At 31.4% G+C, this 24,940-nt stretch overlaps 1 protein-coding gene across 22 annotated transcripts in view; it reads left to right on the top strand.

Annotated features, from left to right (window-relative positions):
• The window catches only part of LOC148612462 (centaurin-gamma-1A-like), a 77,514-nt gene that overhangs the window by 28,771 nt on the left and 23,803 nt on the right, over nucleotides 1-24,940 (top strand). For 5 of the 22 annotated variants that reach the window (XM_088593922.1, XM_088593912.1, XM_088593916.1 and 2 more), the window contains exons 2-12: nucleotides 3,846-3,904; nucleotides 5,751-5,838; nucleotides 7,080-7,165; nucleotides 8,486-8,639; nucleotides 12,234-12,368; nucleotides 12,899-13,116; nucleotides 15,206-15,322; nucleotides 16,285-16,383; nucleotides 18,942-19,040; nucleotides 21,087-21,188; nucleotides 23,392-23,481. In XM_088593922.1, the coding sequence (XP_088450048.1) occupies nucleotides 3,846-3,904; nucleotides 5,751-5,838; nucleotides 7,080-7,165; nucleotides 8,486-8,639; nucleotides 12,234-12,368; nucleotides 12,899-13,116; nucleotides 15,206-15,322; nucleotides 16,285-16,383; nucleotides 18,942-19,040; nucleotides 21,087-21,188; nucleotides 23,392-23,481 (1,247 nt within the window). Of the gene's footprint in view, nucleotides 1-2,197; nucleotides 2,304-3,845; nucleotides 3,905-5,750; nucleotides 5,839-7,079; nucleotides 7,166-8,485; nucleotides 8,640-12,233; nucleotides 12,369-12,898; nucleotides 13,117-15,205; nucleotides 15,323-16,284; nucleotides 16,384-18,941; nucleotides 19,041-20,582; nucleotides 20,628-21,086; nucleotides 21,189-23,391; nucleotides 23,482-24,940 lie in introns of those variants that run through there. The other 17 variants (XM_088593913.1, XM_088593911.1, XM_088593915.1 and 14 more) reach the window with 16 other exon arrangements.

Raw genomic sequence — 24,940 nt, 5'->3', positions numbered from 1 at the left:
CAAAAACAAGCACTTTACTTGTTTCCAAACAATAGCATAAGTAAAGGTAGATTTACCCCCATAACATTGTTCCATACCACTAACAGATATTTTAAAGGTTTTTATCCCTTATCAAATAATTCTAGGAATAGTGTTAAAAAAGTATATGTGTATGAACTGTATAACTTAAGTATTTGTGTATGGAACCGTTTAACTTAAGTGTACATGCATGAAACTTTATTGTTTAAGTATATGTGTAGGAACTGTATACTTAAGTTAATGTGTATGAACTGTATAACTTCAATAAATCCTGTGTATGAATCTCAATGAAATTTTATCACATGGTTCCTTACTACAAATAGGATTGCCTTCAGAGGTGATTACTGTCTCAGTGGCTATAAGGGAGCAAATCAAACATTTTTTTTTCTATTTCTAGGCAAAAACTTAGTAATCTATAAAATTGAATTACAAGTTTCCATACCACAAATGGATTTAAAGATTTATGGTCCTTACCTTTTAAGAATTAAGAGCCATTGATGGTGATGGGTAAAAAAAACAACGGGGTAAAAATTGCTTATTTTTTAAGTTTAACTTCTAACTTTTTCTTCTTGTCAGAATCTTGTGTCAATCCGAGTTTAGAGCTGTACTTCTGAATTCCAACCAAATGTTCTGTTGCCCTTACTTACATGTACATGGAATAAAAATTGAGATAAAACAAATAATTATAGGGTATGTAAATCTCATTCCAGTTTCATTTGTATTGAAAACCGAAGACTGATCTGCATTTTATTGTTTACTTATGGGTACTCGAAACGCTGTATAACAATGCAAAAGCTTCTTTTTTATGTTTTTTCTTGATACCTTTATTTGTCATTTTTTATCGGTATTTTTTACACAAAAAGATGGTTTGCCATTAACACTGAACAACGCTTTCTAAATGACAAATCTCCATGCTTTTGAATGGTAGACTAGGACCCATTCTCGTGAAATCACGGGGTCACATGACGAGACTTACATACCCTATTAGCACAAGAAATATATACACTCTTGCAAAATAAGACTAAGATATAGCAGAATGACACCCAATTTTAGTTCATAATCATTTATACAAAAAAATACATTAACCATCATTAACTATCATTAACTATACAAGTTAATTATGTGGTATAATTAGTCCTTTTAGAAAAAGTCTCCGAATTTTGCATGATTTGGATCTTGATGTGTCATGAAAGATTCAGTTCCACTCACTGTATGCACCAGTTCTTTTATAATTGGTTTGAAGATATTTCATGTGATCTAATCTGTTGTCTGAATATTTTCCCCACAGAAGCAACAGGTGAAATATGAATTTATCAGTTGATAAAAACAAGTGGGTTTTCATATCTTCCCCTCAGTCTCTAAATTCTATGGATATGCAACTTTTTCTCATCTTGAAGATTCAGTGAATGGCAATTACAGGATAGTTCTGTTGAGAAGTTTTGATATGAAGTGAAATTTGATGTCAAGGGAAGGTTTTTTTTAATGTAACTTGAGAAAACATGTATATTGTGGCATTAGAGAAAGTTGAACCAAGATCAACATGTATGCTTCAGTGTGCCAGAAGGAATGAAATGCCATGCTGTTTTTATATATTGCGTTCATCATTTCATGATATTGTAACACAACAACTGGATGCTCATATCCATTTCAATTATTTAAGAAACTATTTTAGTGATAGTTAATTAAACAAGAATGCAGAGATTATATCATGTATAGATGCAATGCATTAGGATGTATTTATGAAAAAGTAGAGGATTTTAAATGTAACATCTAGTTGGAATACTGGATTTTATTTATTTTTATATATTGATGCCTTTTTTTTATATTTTTTTTATCCAGTTGTATAATTTAAGTATTCCCATTGAACAGACTTCTGGTGGTTTGGCATTATCAACACAGTAGTATATTTTCATGAATATGGATGGGAATTTATTTAAGTAGTTCCATGGAGTATTTATGTCCTCCCCAGATTAGCTACAAATAGTTTATTATGCCATTGCGATGTGATGACATTTTATATTCAAAATGGCAATGGAATGATTTTTGTACAAGATGAAAAGTTGGATTGCGGTATACAGTGTTAAGATTGAATGGAAAAGTCATTTTTTATTGTCTAAATAAAAATATTTGGATAGTGTATTAGGGAGATTTAGCGGGTTCTTAATGTGTGTGAATGGATTAGTAGAAAATTGTAATGTTTGGTACGTTGAAACGTCTAACATTACCATATCGTAGAACAAAAACTGATGGAGCTATAGTTTCACGTACATGTACATACAAGTCATGTGAGTACAATGGCAAGCTTTGTTTAAGGGTTTGAAGAAAGTGTTAAAATAGCCATGGTCTTTTAGTGGTAGGGTGTTCACAATCAGTGCAGGAGACCATGGGTTCAATTCCTTTTTGTGTTATACCTTAGACTTCAAAATGTTAGTCAATGCTTCTCTCCCAAGCATTCATCAAATTAGAGCTAAGAGTGACCAATGGTTGACTTGAAGCCAAAGTAATATATCTGCTGAATGGGTGACATGCCTTACTGCTAGATCTTGCTTCTGTGAGCTAGCACCATTCAAGTTTAAAAAAAGGTCATTCTAGATTTTTTTTCCCCAGCATTATATTTTTATTTAAAAATGTCAAACCTAGTGTAGTACCTGTAATAAAGTTATTTCAAAGGACTGTCAACCCTGCTGAAAGAGTAATCAAGGGAACCAAGGTTGCAGCAGTATCAAAAGAATATAATCCAGGGACAAAGACTAGACATGGAAAACAGACATACACAACAAAGAACATAAAGTAACTAAAATCATACATACATAGCAACAAAAGCAAATGAGCAAAAATGTCATCTAAATCATTCGAAAGGTCTAAATTGCTGTTTAGTGTTATCATAGTTTCTTTAGTCATTCCTAAAGTCTGTCAAATTTGCAGTAGAGTGTTACCATGGTTACTTTAGTCATTCCTGAAGTCTGTCAAACTTGCAGTTTAGTGTTACCATGGTTACTTTAGTCATTCCACAGTCTGTTAAACTTGCTTTAGAGTTTTACTGTGGTGGTACCAAAGTGTGTTGAACCTGCTGCAAAGTGTATGTAAGTCTTGCATATTTTCAAGTGACCTTTAAGATAGGTTTTGTGCTGTTCAATTTAGTCTAGTGGACTGAAATTAGTGAAAACTTCCCCCACCCCTCCCCCAAAAATATGAATAAAATAAAGCTTAGTGCCCATAGTGCATTCTAACTAAATTTATTTCAGGTATTACAATGCTTTGATTGCTACATCACACATTTGGATATTGGTCAGGGGAGAGCACTGTACTAAATATTGAAATATAAATGATGTATATTATTATTACATCCATTCTTTCCACTTTTATTGGACATTCTGTTAAAAGATCAATTGTTATGATGTCTTGATGAAATCTAGTAGATATTAATGTAAGGTTTAATTTTATCTCTCTAGCTTTTGGACTTCATATGAACCAGAGTATTAAGGAATGTTCTACTCCTAATGCTTGAGATAAAACTCCAACCAATGTAAATAATTACATGTTATATAGCGAAAGTCAAATAGTTCTTGCTGCAATAAGTTAAAAACATGGTATCTGAATACACTTATATTCTGTGATAATGGTGTAATTAACTTAGAAATTAGTTAAATCTTGTACTATGTATTTTTCCTTACTTCAATGGTTTTTACTAATGTAGAAAAAATATTTACAAACTCTGTACTTGCTAACCAGATGGCTATGGAGGTAGGTTTATGGTACATTTTGATTTTTATGTAGCACATGGTCAGGAACTGTGTTATGATGATTAAATTATTTTCTATTTTTAGACTCCTTTGTAAACAGCCAGGAATGGACACTGAGCAGATCAGTACCAGATCTCAAACTGGTATGTACATTTTCTTTAGGATAGTAGATGAGCATGCACAAGATATATTTCCATGAGATAGGGCTTGGTGTAGAACAAACAAATTTTCTTGTGGAAGTGTATATTGAGCATTCTTATCAATCACCCCTCAGATAAAACAAAAGTGTCTGTTGTCAGATCTTAATTGATCGGAAATAGTTGAGACATATCTCTGTAACAACAATTTATTCTTTTGTGAAGATTAATTGTAATATAGACCTGCTACAAATGTCTCCCTATGTTCAGTTCAACATGTTACTGTGTTTAATGAATATTGGTTCCCATGGATAATCAGTTTAGGTTATTTAATAGATAAGCATTGTAATTGTTATAAAATTTGAAGAAATAATGGTTATGCATCTTCCATTATAAAGCTACATCTGCAAGATGGATTTAAATGTAACTTTTTATATGATTGCACTAAATTTGCAGTTGTATATTAGTATGTGTACTGTAGACACTTGGTTTTCATGTGATAATTTGAGTATCGGTTGATCTTTTACAAAATTTTATAACAAGGACTGTCAAGGTTTCAAACCACAGTATAAAGTTGGTATTGATTTTGGGGGTTATAGCCCCAGCCAATTAAGAATTAGGGACCTTAAAGGGGCCCAAAATAAGCATTTCATGGAATTCAACTATAAAACTCCAGTAAAGCATGGGAATGTCAATGATATTGTTTCACAATATTCTATAATACAACGGTCAGACTTGGATTGAATTTGTGGGTAAAGACTTGAAACTGTACAGAAATTGGGGGCAAAAAAGGGGGATCAGAAACGTGGATTTTCCTGATGTCAAGACAGTTGCTTGTTTATTTTTGGTCCAATTTTTAGAATTTATTTTAATGGATTCCTTAAGAAAATCCCTGCATGCCACACCCAAAAAATCCACTTTTAAAATTTTTTTAGTCTAACTTAAAACAAGTACTATCTTTAAAAAATAATGATAGCGGACGCAGTAATATTTGTTCTTTTTACTTTTAATTTTCTACATTTCAAGCAGGAAATAACACATGGCACACAATTTCAATTTTTGATACAGTTTTTATCCAACGCCACACTAGTTATCAGTATTTGGCCAACTGGGAATCAGAATTGCGATTAGGTGACTTGCATTTCCATGGTAGAGCGTCTTTAAGGTCAAAGGGTAAAAAGGGAAAAACATTTTTTGGATCCCTTGAAAATCTCTGACTGCATTTGTGTATCAGATCTCATAATTTTATTCGTTTATAAGAGGTTGAAGGGCCACCCCTGAAAAAAATCAACATTTTAATTTTTGGTCTGATTTTGAAAATTTTAATTGAATTTCAAATTTTGTACTAGATTGTGTCCATACCAGTTGTTGTGTCCATGATGAATTCTAAGTCCCATGCTAAAGGTTGTCCACACTTGCCCCAACTGTTCTGGGTTTGACCACTGTGGTTGTATCATGCTGCAATCAGCAAAGCTGTTTATGTGCTTCATATAGAAATGATGCTGGAGAACTTAACTGTATTAGAACTATGTTTTATTTATATGGACAATATATATATGAAGTACTTTGGCATTGATTTGTCCTCAGTACCACTACTCTTAATATTGCATTATTAAAAGTTCCAATTGGGGAAGCCATTTCTTATTGTGGTGAAGATTTAAGAAAAAGGATTCATGATCTATTTCTTTTGTTAATTAATGCTTGTCCATGCTTTGTATTATATTAAAATGCATAAATGTGAACACCGTTCCTTGTAAGGACAGGAATTACTAAATTGATGCTATTTATATGGTATGGTATCCTGAAACAAATGTACCAAAAACAATGGTATTTTTTAAAATATTTTTTCCAGGGTATTTTGGGCAGTGTTCACAGTGGGAAATCAGCATTGGTCCACAGATATCTAACTGGCTCATATATGCAAGAAGAATCTCCAGAAGGTGAGCTATGAAATGCTGGGGTTGAAAATCCCAGATTGTAGTCTTAACATAATGAAATTGTTTCATATTGCTCAATTGATGTTTCTTAATAAAACAGAAGATGCTTGACCTACCAGTGTACTTGTTCTATGATTCCAGTTCTTGGTTTCTCATCTGTGTATTTGTGGTGTATGTTTCTTTTAGCCTCTGATCATCAACGATTGAGGATTTATAAGAATTACCGTACCTGTCTGTTCGATTGTCTGTCCACTCCATGAATTTGTTGAAATGTTATAAGAAGGTTAAGATGATTTCAAAGTCTTATACACTTTTTTATACCCCCATTAATGAAAGGGTGGTATATTGGAATCTCCTAGTTTGTTTGTTATTCCATTAGTCCACCTATCCTTTCTTTCTATTGTCAGAATTTCTTCACAATTATCTTGGCTCCCTATGAATTACCTTTGAATTTGGTTTGTGGCTTGATTTAGGTATGGCATATGCTGTAAGCATTTTTACATGCTATCTGATATCAACTTTCTATTTCAGGAGACTTCGCAATTTTTTCATTATACTATAGAGACATTTTTGTCTAGGCTCAAAATGAGTACTGTGAATTGATTTCAAATATAGAGTAATAGGGCATATTTTGTAAGTGATTTTGGTTAATGTCTGATATCAACTTGTTGAGTGGGGATATGCCTAGCATTTGCTTTTGTGGGGAATTGGTGTATCATATACTTATGAAGTAGCTGTTACCAAAAAAAAATGTAGCCACTATCATTCATTCCCAGTTATTGTTATACATCCTGTATATATAGATTTGTTTTTGTCTCCTGAAAATAGCCTTTTATGCAAATGTGGTAATCTTATTGTCTGTAATTATTGTTTGATTCAAAAATAGTGAAAACTTGTTTTGTTTCTCTGGTACAACAACTGTAAGCTTCTATTAGTAACACATGTTTGTAACTTACTACCTCATTGGTCAGCTGTTAGAAGATCAAATAGCCCAAATATCAGATACCAGTTCCTACTGAAACTAAATCTGTGACCACTACCTAAATGCACCTTAGGGAAAGCCTATATACTTGGATTAATCTCCATTTGCTGGTCCCATGTATTATGGTAAATTACAAGGAATTGGTCTATAGTGTAAGGTGTTAACTGTAATTCAACATTTTAATTAAATCTTTATTGGTTTGTATTTACCTGTGCCACATTTCTTGAATTTGACTTCCTTCATATTCTTTGATATCATTTAGGTGGTCGGTTCAAGAAAGAGGTTATCATCGATGGGCAGAGTTATCTCCTCTTGATAAGGGATGAAGGTGGTTCTCCAGAGATGCAGGTTAGTTTAAATGATAAACACAAATCTTTACCGAAGGTTAAAAGAGTTCATTGAAATATTGATTACTGTAATATGTTTATACTGCAACTGTCCTATTTGAGCAATCAAAATGCATTTACTGTGATGTATGTCCACTGACTGTATTTAACTTTTTATTGTGATGTACAATCGTATTGTTATGAAGGTGCAAGATTTTTCTACTCATGGGTGTTAAGTGAGCCTCTCGATATTTCCTGAATAACTTCTGGTCAATATTGTTGGTTTGCTTGAAATTATATTTAGTCCTCTACCAGCTTTAGCCAAAGGGGACATTGGCTTTGCACTCCGTACATCTGTCAGTCCAGAAAAATATTGAAGTTTTCGGCACTTTTTTTTTTAAATGCTTGCAGATATTGAGCTGATTTTTTGGTATGTGAGTTACAGATCAAGTTTACATTTCATTCTGCTTTGCTGATATTTTCCAAAGTTACCAACTTTCTGTTTTACATGCTTTTTTACTAAAGAAAACCTGTTCATACTATCGCAAATGTGACAGTATGTTAATCAAGTGTTCATTATGATAAGATCTATCTTGTGAGAAATTTTCATTTTAATCTGTTAAGCCATGTTGGAGTTATTGTCCTTTTTCCATGTTTTTTATTTTTTTGCTCATTATGTTTTTTTCTTAAAAAATCTTCTCTGGCATTACTTGACCAATTAGAATCAAACTTGGTATGAATGTTCCTGGGGGTATTCTGCATAGACGTTATGTGGAGATTTTTGATCCATTGAAAAACATGGCCTTGTTAGAGTTATTGCCCTTGAAAGATAAAAAAAAAAAACCCCAACATTTTTTTGGTCGTTTTTTTACCGTTTTCGGGCCAATATCTTGAAAACCATAATAGATAGAAAGAAACTTTCAATTGCTGAAATGATCCTTATGATAAGGCCTTCAGTAGTCAGCATTTGGATCAAAGCTGTTGGAGGAGGCCTTGTTAGAGCTGTTGGCCTTGAAAGGCAAAAAATGATGTTTTAGCAGTTTTCAGCCAGCACCATGGAAACTATAATAGATAAAAAGAAACTTTTATTTGAAGAAATGATCCTTATGATAAGCCCTACTTAAGACATTGTTAGGTAAAATTGTACTTGTCCTTTTTAGAGTTATTGCCGTTGAAAGGACAAAATTTAACCAGATGAGCGATTAAGGCCTCTTGTTCTCATTTCTTCTAAATGTAGTGAACAAAATATTGCAAGTATTTTTGCAGAAGATGACAAGTTTATAGTATTATTCTTTACTTAGAATAGTTATTCTTACATGACTAAAAAACTTTTTTTTTTCAGTTTACACATTGGGTGGATGCTGTTATATTTGTGTTCAGTCTAGAAAATGAGATGAGTTTTCAGACAGTCTATAGTTACTTTGCAAAGATGGCACATTACCGCAATGCTGCAGAAATCCCTCTAATTTTAGTTGGTACACAAGGTGAGTTAATGAGTAAGTTTTTTTTTTAACTTATGAAATTAATTCGACTGAAGAATTTTCATATGACTGCATAAAAAACGGAATCATGCCGTCATCCATAGACATCTTCATAATTGTGGTACACAAGGTGTATCAACCTGCATCTTGTGAGTCTTTTATGAATTGTGTAGCCTTATTCTCCAAGATAGATGTTTAGGAGGTATTATTTGTGTAAAGGTGTGTGAGGTTGATAAAATTTAGTAATAGATATTTATCAATACAGCTGTCATGGTTTGTGATGTGTACAATTATCATCTTTTTGAGGTAAGTGGATAAAGGATAAGTTGCTTATGTAAGTCATAAGGAGTGATTTTATAAAAGAATCTGAAGAAATTTGATAATTTATAGATAAGAAATGAAGAGAGCAATTCTATTTTTGATATATTAATATGCTACTGAAGCATCTTTTTCTTTTATGTAAATAGCTGATCACCATCATTTGTTTTAAAGGACAGTTCAATTCCTAATAATGAGTGTTATCTTGTCCCCTTTATTGCATCATGTTTGTGGGACCTTGGTCATGAAAGTTATGAAAAGTATTCTTTTTTCTGTGAGAAAAAACTACATTATTGCTGTAGATAGAGTTAGTCTAATTGGTATACCCACAGAAAAGATCTTCCTCTGTTACTGCTTCTACAGAAAGTAATAAAACATGTACCTTGTAATCACTGTGTGATAAAACTTGATGATATTCTTCAGTATTATGTAATCATGTAAATCCAAATTCTTGGCTGGATGTGATCGTGAAATGACTTCTTTTTAATGGATTGTTTCAATGTTATATCCAGAGAAAACATCAATCAGAAAGTTTTCATACTGTGAATAAGACTAGGTACTTTCTTTTATATGTGGCGTATGTAAGTAATTTTGTATTTTATCAGCTTGAAATTTAAGAGAGAATATTGATAGAATTGGTACATGTTGTACATGATAATTTCCCCTTTTGAGTAGGAATCTGGCCATGAGTTTGTTTGAATACTTGCTTAAATTGCCATTTTTTTTTTTAAATATCTGAAATGATTTTGAATTGGTTAACTACATACTTTAACCAAATTTTTGCCAGGTTAGATAAAACTGCTTTTGTCTGATTTGATAATGTGATTTGTATTAATTTCTGTTATATTATCCATCATTATATGCTTGACAAGATTGTTTAATAAACAAAGATATATGTCGATTGATTTTGGATTGATTTTTGTTTCCTCATGGAATGAATATATTTTTGTTATGCCCTCTGCTTTAAAAAGGGGGGGCATATAGTGACCATGATGTTCATCCATCTAGTCACCTGTCCTTCTTTCCATTCCTAGATTTCATTCACAAGTCCTCTGAAACTGCAGAATGTAATACAATAAAATTTTCACATTGTTATATAACATGATGCCATTTAGCATCTAATTTTGCAATACCATCTGGGGGTAAAGGACTTTTTCCAACTGAAAAGGGAGGGTGGAGTTTTCTCTTTTTCAGTAACTACTTATCACACCAACTTTATGTTTTGACAAAAGCTTAATATAGGTTTGCCATATTATGGAATTCAATAATGGACTTGAAGATATTAAACTTCTTGTTTGACATTATTATATATACATGTATAATGGTTCTGAGGAGGGGAGCAGGGAGTATTCTTTATTGAGCTGTGTTCGTGGTTTTTCTAGCTTTACAATGTTGTAATTTCAGATAAAAGTTAACGTTTTGCAGTATTGATTAACATTTTCCTCAGCATTGTTAAAAATCCAATGCCCTTGGAATGAAAGTATTACAGCATGTATTTACTGTGAACACTACTCAGTGCATATACAAATTTTACTATAATTATCCAATTTACTAATACCCAAAGGTGTGGATTTAGGTACTTTAAATTTAGCTGATGTTTTTGTTATTTTATTAATTAAAATATATTCCTGTATGCTCACAACCATCTGAAATATTTGCTGACATATTTTCCCTGGGATAATAAGCAAAGGTCTTAGTAACTAGTCATAATTATTATAAAATCTTAATTAATACTGGACATTAAGATTTACTGTTCAGATTCCTTTATTCCACACACTATATGCTGCCAGGTTTTGCTGATAGTCTGAGATCAAAATAAAAGATAGTGAATGCATTCCACATTTCATAAAGACTGTGTTACATAAATTTGATCTATATCATAGGGAGACAGGCCTGTGTCATGTGTTCTGTCTTCTCTACATACCTCTATCTCAACATCTGGCTAAATCATCACACTAAAATAAGATAACCATTCAAAACTGAACAGGCTAATTTCTTGTGAAATTTGACACTTGGTTTTCAAGCTTTTAGATAAAGTAAAATGTAAGGTTGAACTGGAACAACAAGAATTCTCTTATAATGAGGAATATGTACTCTATGTTAATAGTGATAAATGTGTATTAAGATACAGGAAATACTTTAATTTTATTAGTGGCAGGAACAATACATATGTAAAGTCTTTCGTCAGGTATGATAGCTTAAGATTTCATCCAAGTTTGTGGATATAGATTTGGGTATGGATTACAATGTGTTATGATACGTATTGTAAGAGCATTAAATAGCTAATTTGCAGTGTTGTCTACATCTTCTTTAGACACTTTTGAATATAAGTGGGTGGATCTTTATTAAGTTTTAGTTGGACCTCTGTAAATGAAAAATTCTTATTGGTTTGCATGCTGAAGTAATCTAGAAACAAGCAGCCCTTTTAAAAAAAATTCTTAAGTGTAAAATGAGGCATAAGTTAAGACATAATAGACATCATAATTGTTGACCAATATTAATGTTAGGATTTTTTAAAAATCAACCAAAGATTTCTAATTTTTCCTGGTGTGGAATGCAAACACTTAAGTTGAATGTTCAGAGAATAAAAAAAGGATAATGTTTATACCCTTACTCCTATGGGAAAATGCTGTAAAGTGAAACCCAGAAAATGTTATATTCAATACTTTTTGAGTCTGTTATGACAGTTAATGGGAAGAAGTTTTCTTGACATATGTTCACTATTAGCAGAAATGAGTGAATACAATTCTGTGTCTTTAGGAAGAAGCAATATTTAATTATAGCTCTATTTTGTGGGGATGAAATAGGTTACAGATTTAATATGATTTTTGTTAAAAAGTTTACTATTATTCAAAGTGATTGGATGGTTTGTAGATTGATATTACCACTACATAGACTTGAAGTATCTAACAAGACCTTGTTGAGATTGTTGGTGTAAACACCTGGCATTTTCTTCATATTTCTGATTCCTTAGTTCAGTGAGGCATAGTATGTTTTGCACTACACAAGAAGGCTACTTATTTCAGCCTCATTTAAAGATTGTTGATATAATCTTTTCTGAAGTTTCTTAATTGGAGTGTTTGCCTTTGATTATCATATATAAAGGGGATGAAAAAGAAAAAAAAAAGTTGAAATTCTGAACAAAGAAAAGGTTTAGATATGTTTCAACAAAAAAAGTTTTATACAAAGTACTTTTTCAATGTGTCTCTAATGCTATTTTTCATGTTTATGTATAAATATTTTGTTCTAATGGTAAGGTCATGTTATAATTAAGTTTTAATTTATTTTTAGATGCAATCAGTGAGAGCAATCCTCGTGTTATAGATGATACTAGAGCACGAAAACTAGCCAATGACCTTAAAAGATGCTCTTATTATGAAACTTGTGCTACATATGGTCTTAATGTTGAGAGAGTTTTCCAAGATGGTAATATTTCTTTAGTACATATTTCATCTTCTTATGACATGTTTTTTTTTATCAAATCATTAAGTTAAATATTATAAAATGAATCTTATCAGTAAAATTGAGACATCTGCAGAACCAAAGATACACAAAACTTACAAAATATTTCTATAATGGGTACCTATTTACTGCATCCTTCTGAAAGGGGAGATTGTACTTGCCTGTTTTCTTTTTGTATTAAAAAGATATGATTTTGTATTCAACAGTTGTATTTTGTTTTGTTTTGTTTTTTTTTCATTAAAAGAGATTAAAACAAGAACATACAAAAACAAATGATTAGTTTCAGCTACATGATGTTGCTGTGTGAAGGGAAAGGGCCATTAGATTTTAAAAAAAAATTTGATATAAATTCTGTCCTGCGAAGAAACCAATTGTTGAAACTTAGAAGGTGATCAATAAAGAGTTAGTAGCTTGAAATTTTATCATCTTTTTTTTTTTTTTTTTTATCATTTTACCTTTTGCTTTTTTAAAAAAAAATGTCCAAAATATTTCAGCTTGCCAGAAAATAGTTCAGACCCGTTATCCATCGCTTTCATCATCACAGATGCCTAGTGTTCCTATGACCCCAGTTCATTCACATCGAGCTTACTTCATAACACAACCTCAAGCCAACAAACCATACGACACCCACAGCACAAGTAGTCAGTCCACATCTAGTTCTGGTACCCTGGTTACTGTCACTCCTACTAGTAGTACCAGCAGTATTGTACAGGTAACCAGTTGTCTGGTTTACTAAATTATATTTAAGTTAGAACCAAGGATCCGGAAACGGTAAAAAATGCCGGTCATTAACTGACAAATTTTGCAAATGACCGACGACCATTTCCCAATATCGGACATAAAAAAATGTCAACCATTATAAATTACAGTCTGAGGTGGTTTTATTAGTGTATAAACATCCTGTCTACCTTTCTCTTCATTATTTATTGGAAATTAATGGACAAGTGTGTGTCAATTGTAGCCGATGTGCAGCCACCTGTGACTGTGATTTACCTGTAACTGTTTAGGTCACACTAACCACTTCCGTGGTCAAATGGCCACCCCCCTATGTAGTACCAAAAACACACTGAACCTAGACATATGCATTGTAAGTGCATTATTTGTGTGTATTATGATTAAAAGTAGTCAAAATGAAGCTGAGAATGTGTACTTTAAAATCATATATGTAATTAACTACAAAAGTGTATGAATATTGTTTACATGTGTGAGTAATTTGCCTCCATGCTGTCAGTTAGCAGAACAGGTAAAAATGTGGATTTTCAGTATTATTTATTCAAGTAAATTTTGTGAAGAATTTCTACAGTCATCATACCATTAGCATAATGATTTTGGAAGCCTTACTTTCCAAGCTTCGCAACAGTATGCAACTTTAAGATATCATTTGTCCTGGGAATTCACTGTGAGACTTTGAAAATTACTTTTTTAACATGTAAAGTAATGGAAACGTTAGAAGTGGTTAGTGAGACCATAGTTGATTGCACAATTGAATTAACAGTACACGTGCAGCCACATTGGGCATACGAATTAATTAAAGTGACTTGGAGAATTTTCATACATATATTAGTTTATTAATTAAGAAAAAGATTGACAAGTCCGTCATTTTCCAGCCAATCTTTCAGAGGTAACAAAAGCACATGGAACTGAAACTACGAATCAGTCTTTTATAAATTATCTTTTTTTTCCTCACTCGGAAGTTCTCGGCTGTTTGCCTATGTGATGAAAAAGTCAGAGAGATACAATGTTTTATTTACATGTAAAAACGTCCATGTGTGGTCGACACTGAACTTGTTCACTCGTTCTAATATTTTGTAAAAGACAGGAGTATGTGATGAAATAACACAATTTCCAATATTTACCTTAAAATAACAACATAAAAAAAAGTTTTTTAAAGTTTATTTTCGATCTGAGCATGTAAATGACTGACACAAATGTCTGCTGAGGTTTGATAAAATGTCCGGCATGGGCTGTCAAAATTTCTGAACCCTTGGTTAGAACACCAGGACCAGAGGTCCCTGAGAGTTTGTGCCATCGCATGGTGTCTTGTCATCATCATCTTTGGGATATGTAGTCTCAGCAAAACAAAATGACTGCCAAAGCAGTCTAAAGAGAGCTTAGAGATAAATAATCGCCTATTTTGATTGTATCTGAATAATTAGAATAGCTAGAAAAAATTTTTTTTTTTTTATTTGGTGGCCTGTTGTTTCCTCATGTTATATGTTAGTGACAAAGATAGTTACAAATATTTTATATTATGTGATGTAATAATATGAGACTTATGTTGTATTAGTTTTGATGTAATATCTTCTAATTACTGTCCCTAAAGGTGTTAAAGATCAGTGGTTACAATATCAGTTCAATAAGATAAGATACAGAATTACATATTTTTGTCCTGAGGTAATAAAATAGTGTCTTTGCTATTTCTGTTGTAAACAATTTTCATGTGTGTGGGTACTGTTATATTTGTTACATTAAGGACAGATTAAAATAGATATGTAATTGATATGTGTTCTAAAAAGTCTGTTTAAAATGAGTACAAAGCCAGGACTACATAGTGTAGAATGCATCAGTAGAGTAAGACTCTGTGTCTATCAACATTCACTAAGGTTTTCTTGTCATTGGCATCAGCATGATCAACACAGTGTTTTTATTTTGGAGACATAAACAGTCACATTACTATTATTATCATTAACTAGCAATAGAAGGAATGAATTACAGTGAAAAATGAAAGTCACACTTATATAGGTTTCATCATACTTACAGTGACTTAATAATTACTTTGGCTTACTTGATAAAAATTGTAGAGTCAGATAAGTTTGAAAGAAGAAAAGGGCAAAGAAAAAGAGGGAAAGTCAGAAAAGCAGGAGAAAGTGGATAGAAAGAAAGAAAAACAGATGAAACAAGAACAGCAGCAAGATGAGGTAGGTACTTCATTTGTGGTTCAAACCATTTGGTCTATACTGTATACTGATTATATAAAGTCAGATGGTGATTTCACTGTGAATGTAGACAAAATGTGACATCTCAGTACTCAGATGCTTTAATCAGGTTATCTCTGTAGAAGTTGTTGACATTAATTAATTTTATTATGTAAGTCTCTAGATATCATTTAGTTGTTGTAATCTTGTCTGCTTTCCTGGGAAAAAAATTGAAGTGTCTTCAGAAATTCAGTTCCCTTTAATATAATTTATTGGGTGTCTACAGTTGTACTGATTTCAGAGTAATAATAGTTGATTGTGATATTAAGGGATTTAATGGAGATAATTATTTCAGAAATCCAATGAATTTTGTTGTAACATATACTTGATATTTTCCTTTTTGTATCAATTTCTAGAGAGATATTCTTATCATTGTGGATGGTACTTGTAGTAAAATTATGTTTTACAGGCTTAATGAAATTCATTTCTTTTTATTTCTGAAAACAGGGGAAAAGAGTTTTAAGTTAATTTGTATTTGGCTTTTGCTTGTTTTTATAACAAAAGTATGTCCACACTGATATTCACAGAGGCTTCATAGAATCATTCAGGTGTAAATGATATCATCAACAACCAATAACATCCTCTCAAACTTTACTTAGTTTCTTATGTTGTTTATTGAAATGCTTTCTCTGTTGTTATTTGCTTTTCCATCCCCAATCATTTGCAAGTACAGCTTTTAATTTTTTGTTGCAGATCTAGGTACAACCCTCTTTTAAAACATATTTGAGAACTCTTTAATTTTAGAAGTGGAGATAAAATAAGATACCCATTGAGGAGAACTGTCAGTCACACCTTGTCTTCCATCAGTTGTTGTTTTATACAAACTTATCTTACTTTAGTTTTATTTTTTTTAAATTTATGTAACTAATGCATGTTGCATGTGTTGTGGATTTTTGTCGTTGTAGGGTGATCGCTGGGAAACAAATGACATTACTACCTCAACACCATTATCCTCACGTAAAAACAAGAAAATGTCTGTCATACAGAAGTCCAATTCATTCAGTGTAAGTGTCCAAATAGAAGCTGCCTGAGTAGTGACTTGCAATATTTAGCTTGTTACACAAATCATTAATATGGTCACCTTTGTAATTATACAAAAATGAATATTATTATCTGTTTTGAAAATATATTTACTACTTAATATGAGATGAACCCATTCATATTATTGTAAATACCTTCTTCTGTTGGTGACCATTGTTTTCAGTACTTTCTGTGAAGTTGTTCTCAGGTTTGGAATCAACTTATAAATTGAAAAAAAAACATTCATTGCAGTTTTATGAATCCAGCACATTTTGTCGTATTGAAATTATTACACTACTGAATGAAGTCTTTTGAACTAAAATTTATTAAAATAAAAGATAAATATAGCTTTAATATAACTGTAAGTAGGGGGATTTAGGAAGCCACTTTGCTCACAGATATTTTGTGGGGTTTTGTTGTTGTTGTTTTTTTAATTATAGTGAATATGATTAATAAAAAAACACAAACATTTGTAAGTAATTGTTATTGTGAGGCAAAAAGTTATTTATCTAATTAAGAATTAAGGCCATCTTAGATAACCCCAATACCCTGCTGTCATTGTTGTCAAGTGATTTGAATTAAAGGATTAGATTAATAGAAATACAAAGGTGACACCCCAGAATGCTGCTAGTACATAAGTTTGATGTTGTGTATGCATTGGTTCTAGGAATGGAAGAATCTTGGTTTCAATGTTTTATTTGTCACTTTCGTATTGGTATCAGAAGCTGTAGAGCTATTATCCTATAAAAATGACGTTCTTTCATATTTACATGCACTGTCTTGTATGATTTTCAGTCAGAAGAGAATCACTACTGTTCGCTGCAGTCATGTCTACTACACATTTAATTATCTAATCATGCAATCGCACACATTTAACTGTTGACATAACTAAGAAAAGAAGGACTTAAATCATCTGATGAAAATTTAGCCAATAAAGTCATGAAAACAACTTGTTAGATAAGTTTTAATTATAAAATAACTAACACTTTCTGAAGTTTTGCATGTTAACCCTGAGAAAAAAAAAAAACAAACAAAAAAAATTGTCTTCAGATTCCTCTGACAGCTGAGCTTGAACAAAATTCATTTATGATTTGTGTCTCCCCTTTTTATGTCTGTCTGTTAGTACTCCACTATGTATCCCACTTAAATGTTATCTTGTGCAGTTACTCAGTTTAATGGGTAGATGTGCAAGACCCATCAACATAATGAAATTGACATCTGCTTTAGTTAAGCCCTATTTTCACATTTTTGAACATCCCATTGAAGGGATATTTTTCAATAGAATCTTATTTTGTTGTTTTGTGTTATAATATATATGGGAATTCATTGTTTTATTGCCCCTTTGTGTACATCAGAATGCCCCCTTGTCAGTGGTTATTTTATCTTTTAGTCAAGAATGTGATAAGAATCCTTAATGGTGATTTAGGTTATTTATGAAGGTATTACTGTTAGTTTTTTTTCTACATGTTTCTCCTTATCTCTGGTTTTAGTAAAATGTTTATAGAAGTTTGACCCAATATTAATGTATTAAGTACCATGAATTGTTGTTAGTTCATATTATTCCAGATGAACACTTGATTAACACCATTCAGTGCAATACATTCTGTACATAGATTTGGTGTCTATTCCCATTCTTTTTTTTTGTTTTTTCTATTTTTGGTACTTCTACCGTAATAGCATAAACGTAGAAACAATTTGCATGGCTGGTGTATTAACATTAACTCAATCCTGCATTTTTTGCATGAGTATATGAACTAAAATACCATGTAGAGTATCTTCATTTCAATTCAAATTTAAATTTGAAGGATTGAAAAAAGGCACATCTGAATATCTGACATTTGTTGTTATATTTTTTTCAACTAATTAAACTATCATTATATGATGAATTGCATGCGATGACTTTGATGTGTAGTTCCAAGCTTAGAGAGTGATCTGGTCAGTCAGGTTTTGGTGCATTGATTTGTGTAGCATTAAGTTTCATAATTTCTGGAGCAAGTAGGGAAAAGTTAGTTTAGTGAAAGTTATATTTATATATGCTGCTGTTTCTAAAGGTTTTTAAAGTTTTTTCAAGATTTCAGTATTTGTTCAATATTGGTCTTTTAAAACCAAGGGAAGATTTATTGAACAGTTTAAAAAAATGTTAAAAGATTATTTATTGCACCAAAGTTTTAGATTAATTTATAGTACTGTAACTGTGGATTATTGAATTGTTTTAACATTTCCCTACAAGAACCTGAATTACCTTTTTTGAGATTCACTTTGTATAAATACATGCCTACCTTTCTATTGCCAACCATCTGTTTTGCTTTTTTTTCTGGAGCAAATATAGGGAAAAGTTAGTTTAATATATGCTGCTGTTTCAGAAGTTTTATTTTACATCAGTTAGGCGTTTTGACATACTTTTAAACAGAAAATAATTACCTTTTTAAAGGAAAAAAAATAAGTTGGTGATGGAAAAGGGATTGTCATCATCACATAATTCTCTGTATGGCTTTTGTTTACTTTTTCTCTGCATGCTACGCTTGTTTTTGTTTGTCCTTAGGGTGCCACTGAGCTACGACAACAGACTCTGAATCCTTCCACAACCACACCTATTCTGAGTCGGAAAAATTCAAAGTTTTTAAAACCCACTTTTTTAAGTGTAAGTTTTGACCTGCCACAAGTATAAATAGTGGTTTAGTTTAACAAACAGCTAGATACTAACTTTGTCTATAATCATATGACTATTTTTTACCACTATATTTCAATTGATCCACTACGTATAATTAGATATGTGGAAACAAATACTTGTAGTCTAGGATTTGTTTTCCACCTCTATACTTGTGGTTTTTAGACATATTTTAGGTGATCATCTTTCATACATACTTGCTATATGAAATTAAATTTAACCATTTTTTTTTACATTTATCATTCAGTAAAATGATGACTAGTAGTAGGTAGAAATCATTTTATAAAATTGTCTACAGTAGCTTTTTTATTATTTTAAAAATACATCCACTAATGAACTGGAAAAAAAATTCTAAATTTGATTAGAGTTAATTAGACATTTATTGACTTAGTGCTTAATTTAAGGGAAGCATAGTTTATTTTCACTGCAGTGTTGATGTTCTGCTTTAGTTGGTGCATGTATACAGACCATCATGAAGTAATTTTGATGAATTGCTGATACTGTAGAAATCCGACATCTAGCAAAATTATTTCACATGATTTTTACCTGTAATATTTTATTGTTGTGGTGAAATTCATGTAAATCAAGTTTTCATGTTTATTTCATGTGAAATTTTCAAATTAACTTTATGATAAGTGAATTTAACATGAAAATCAGATTAATTTCTTATTAAGTTTATGTTAATTTCACATGAAATTCACATTAGTTTCATGGTGAAGTTCATCAGAATTTCACATGAAGCATGATTCACATGAATATTTCCCTGTGTATGACTGGAACTATACTGTCTCAGTCTGAAATGTTTAATTATAAGTGTCACACTTATTGTATTGATAATTTTATGACAAAAATGACTGTTAATATAGTCTTTCTATTTCATGATGGTACATGTTGCTTTTTTTTCAATGTGGGAAGCATGTCAGTTTACTTCTGTAATCAATGTGTCTCATGTGTTCTGATGCTCAAAGTGTTGAATGTGTATGATAGTCAACATGTGTATTTATAACATATTATTATGATAAATAATAGTTTGTTTGTCTTTTTTACTTGCTAGTTGCCCTAATTATCTGCTTTATAACAGTAACTGTTCTAAACCTATCTACCCCTACAGTGGTGGACTAATTATAAAAGTTTAGTATTGTGAAGATATATATTACTATGTACAACTGATATCATATGAAATCAGCTTGTTCGACATTTTTGATCTGTGCCGTACACCAACATTGTTTTCAGTGTACCTATGTCTATAAGCTGATGAAAATAACTTGTGTTCATATTTAATGTGAAATGTAAAATTAGCAAATTGATACTGTAGTCAAAAGGTTTGATGTTAAAGTCCAGTTTGAAATTAGAATATTGCCTTCAACAGTAATTTTTGCTTAGATGTTTATAATGACATCATATTTGGCCTACCGTTATAAATATTGGAAATCGATTTGTCTTTCGTATAGATGAATATCCACATTTCCATGCAGTTTTTGTTTTACCAGTTACAGTAGTGTATTTCTTCTTTAGCCTGATTACTATAGAAGAAGCACTGGAATCTATGGCATATTTAAGGTACCATCTCAGGTGAAGGAAGTCTCTTCTGAATTTTTATGAAGGCTTTTTTTTTTTTATTGGATTTTGTTCTGTTTTTCCTTGGGATTTGTATTTCAAGATCCATTAGGCTTCAGAATTATTTGCACATCTTAGGCTACTGAATCCTACCTGTTTTACATCTAGTTTTTCCAATTATCCTAAAGTATAATGCTGACTTTTGGTTGTACTTGTTGAGTGTTCAGTCATTTTTCTCAAGTTTTTTTTTTTTTTTTTTTAAATTATATCTCAGTAATAAGTAGGGGAATGGCTTCACTTACAGGGGAGGATTGTAATTTTGTTGTATTGTAAATAGGTGATTTATGAAAGCAGATGCTTCCTTTTAATTTTTTTTTACTATTAACTTTTCTTCACAAACATTTAATATGAATATTTACTTTGTATATATACTTTTTTTATTTTTTCATCTGACATCATTAGGACAAACTGGATAAGTATATGATGGAATTACATGTCCACGAAAATTCTCCTTTCACTCCACTTCTCAATCGTATGACACGTGTGCGATCCAGTCTAGTTCTCGTAAGTCTTGGCGTGAATTTTACCCTACTTTCTTTGCAGCTGAATTATTCTTTTTATCTCCCCTATTTAATTGCAGTGGTTATTTTTCTTCCCTATGTATTGCTTGGCAACATAAAGCAAATTTTGCCATATTTTTATTGTCAAATGCTACTATTTTGAACTACTTTTTATGCATTTTTTGTAACTGCTTTATCCACTTTCATGCTTCTGTGTATTTTTTTTCTCAGAACTTTGTTAGCATGTTTAGATTCTCTGGTCTTATTAAAATAGATAATAATATATTATTTGGACATCAGAATTCTTCTTTTCTATTATATATTTTGTCATTTAGGTTCAACATATATAAACTTTCCGAAATATTTTTTTTTAAGTATTGGTTTCTTTAAAGTGAATTGCATTTTTAGCTTGCCTGGCCAAAGGCCATGTGAGCTATTGCCATCATTTGGCATCCGTCATCGTCCGTTGTCATCGTTGTCATTAATAATTATACAAAACTCTTCTCCTCTGAAACTACTTGAGCAATTGAAACCAAACATGGTATGAATGTTCCTTTGGATATCCTGTATAGAACTGTTGTTGGGATTTTTTATTTGTTGAAAAACATGGCCACCATTACTGAAAATAGAACATAGGGGTTAGATAGTAGTTTTATACATATATATCCTAAACCTAACGGTTTAGCTAAATTCTGACATGGATAAAAGTGTTCAGCATGATGAGATGTATCTCTTGTCATATTTTGGGTTTAATCCGTTAAGCCATGTTGGAGTTACTGCCCTTTTTCAACAATTTTTGCCATTTTTAATGTTATTTCTTTCAAAAAATTTCTCCTCTGACACTACTTGACTAATTGAAACCAAACTTGGTATGAATGCTCCTTGGGGTATCATGCATAGAACTGGTATGGGGATTTTTGATCGGTCAAAAAACATGGCAGCCGTTACTCAAAATAAAACAGGTCAGAGTGTAGTTTTTCGCATATATCTCCAACACCATTAGGTTTAGCAAAATTCTTTCAATAGCTGAAATGATCCATATTATTAGGACTACAAAAGTCTTCAGGGATAAAAGTTCTCAGATGACTCCTTTTTTTTAACAGTTTTCAGTCAATGTCTTGAAAACTATGATAGATTAAAAGAAACTTTCAGTTGTTGAGAAGATCTTATAAGTCCTACCAAAGAATTCTTGAGTCAAAATTGTTGGACAACTTCTCATTAAATTTATTGCCTTTGAAAGGCAAAATTCAAGCAGGTGAGCGATTCAGGCTCCTGGGAGCCTCTTGTTTTTTTTTCATTTCTAATTTTTAATTAAAAACTTGTCCAAGTAAACATGACCCTGATTATACATGAAGTATCAGGTGCATGTAACAAGTAAGTCCCAGCAACGATATGATTTCTTTATTATCTTATAACATTTATATCCTTGTATTTTTTCTTTGAAGTTTTCATTAGCGTAAATTACTTGAAGTTCGATAATGGTACATCATTTTCAATTATTTGTGTAGGTATTGTCTTTGTTAAGTTGTGGTAAGATTTAATATTTGTTCCTCAAGTACAAGAATAAAGACTGCTTTAGAGAAGAGAAATAGTTTTAGAAAATTAGCAAAATTAAGTTAAGATACAGCTTACACAAAAATTAGCTGCTGTTTTTCCAAAAATCTGATGTTTCATTTATTAAAAAGAATTATTCAGAAACATAAAGAATCTGATCTTCCATTCTGTTGATTTGTGTTCTATATTTTGCTATAATTGAATGTAGTTTAGTTGCTCAAGTTGTATGCAAATTTTGTTTTGTTGACCATTTTATTTATGATTTATTTAACTAAGGTATTGATATGATTTAACCTTATTTCTGAACATGGAAATGATGAAAAAAAAAGCTATTGGTGTTAGCATGAGTTGGCACAACTGGTCTGTCTTACAGATATGTGTTAGTGATAAAGTATTCAAATGAATGTCAGTTTTCCAAAAAAAAAAAAAAAAAAAAAAAAAAAAAAATTTTGAGGGGATTAATACAAAAATCATGGAAAGGTTTGCAAATTAAGCAGAAACGTACTAGGAAATCTGGCTTTTTTTTTCAAGTGAAATGCTGACTTTCTAATACATGTATTGAGTTAGATGTTCATCATTTCCAGTGTCAGAGACGATGTTGTAAGTAGTTAACACAATAGCTACCATTACTGACACACTTTCTAACTCTACAGGACAAATCTGATTCCAAAGATCTGCCAACACCAAGCAGTACACCGACACAGAGTCGGAAAAATAGGAGACGCTCCAACTTATTTAATAACGTAAGCAGTGGTTAACAACTGTCAGTTTGATGGTGGTAGTGCCACGTTTCTTTGGTTGTTGTTGGGTGTTACTTTGCATGTATGTTGATAAAAAGAAATATGAGAGGAAATTTCAACTCTACAGCCCTTGCTATAAAGTAAGAACATGAATGTGGCAAAGAACTGCATAAAATTTATTTTTATAACCTGGCAAAAAGTTGCCAGTTCAATAACGTTGTGGCACTCTGGTTGTCTTTGATGTCTGCATCTTTGATGTCCATGGTTTTCTTGCTTTAAATCGAATACTGGTTAGTTGCACCTGGTAAAATTTTACAACAGGAAGAAGGTTTTAGGAGCTTTGATTCCAAGCATTTTAGAATTAAGAGCCAAAGAACAAGCATTTCATAAAATTCTATATACTCATGGATATCTATGGTATTATAACACATTGTTCAATACCATTAAGTTCAGACTGTGATTGATTTTTGGTGTTTATGGAAATCAAGGGTTTTTCTGGTTCCCAAACAATAGTAAGAGAATAAGTTTATGGATGGTATTGAAATTGTAATGCACATACAAGGTTTCCTATACTATAAAAAGAAGGAAAGGATTGAATTGTTATTCCCCTTACTGTTAAGGAATAAAGGTAAGAAACAAGCAATTTTAAAGAACTTTGTATAAATTGTTATTTCTTGACCAATTTATATAATATGAAATTAAGTCTTGAAGTTGAGGTTCTTAGATTTTCTGAGTCTTTCTCTGTACATAAGCCTTTTAATTTTTTTTAGATGCGGTATTTTGGTGTGTGTAGAGTATGCATTTATGTATTGTATGCAATGCAATTTTGAAGGTCAAAATGTGTGCAAAAAAGTTTTTTTAAGACGAAGACTGATCAGCATTTTGCCGTTGATTGGTCAATTTATTTATTTTGATGCTGTATTTCCTACAAAAATGTGAAGAAAGAATCTTATATTCACTCTAATACATCATGTAAAGATCAATAGCTACATGAATTGGATAATGTTTATTTCGAAGTTAATCCAAAGCATCCAGACCCTATTTGTATCCGTTTTTCTTCTACTCTGGCATGAGTGTTGGCAACGTAAATTAATGACTGGATTATTCAGGTTAATTTTGAAGCATGATAAAATTGACACAGTACGTATGAAATGGCTTTTCCGGTATTGGTTGTAACTCAAATTTCATGTTTTTTTTTAATTTTAAGGATGAAAATTGTGAGAAACAATCAGCATAAGTTTCAAAATAATCATTTTCAGCTGCCACAGGACCTTTTTCACTTTTTGGTTTTTAGTTGTTTAATTTTAATCTCTAATTGTTTTATAAGAAGGAAATATAGTACAACCTTTGTCTGAAACATGGTATAAGACATTAAACATGATATGAAGAAAATGTCATATTCAATACTTACCCGTACAGATATATTTGATGATTAGATAAACTTTCTTTCAGATACATTTCA

The sequence above is a fragment of the Perna viridis genome, chromosome 7 (assembly GCF_037379345.1).
Source record: "Perna viridis isolate PV_CMFRI_1.1 ecotype Kerala chromosome 7, ASM3737934v1, whole genome shotgun sequence".
NCBI lineage: Eukaryota > Metazoa > Mollusca > Bivalvia > Mytilida > Mytilidae > Perna > Perna viridis.
This window is presented reverse-complemented; position numbering and strand designations above follow the sequence as displayed.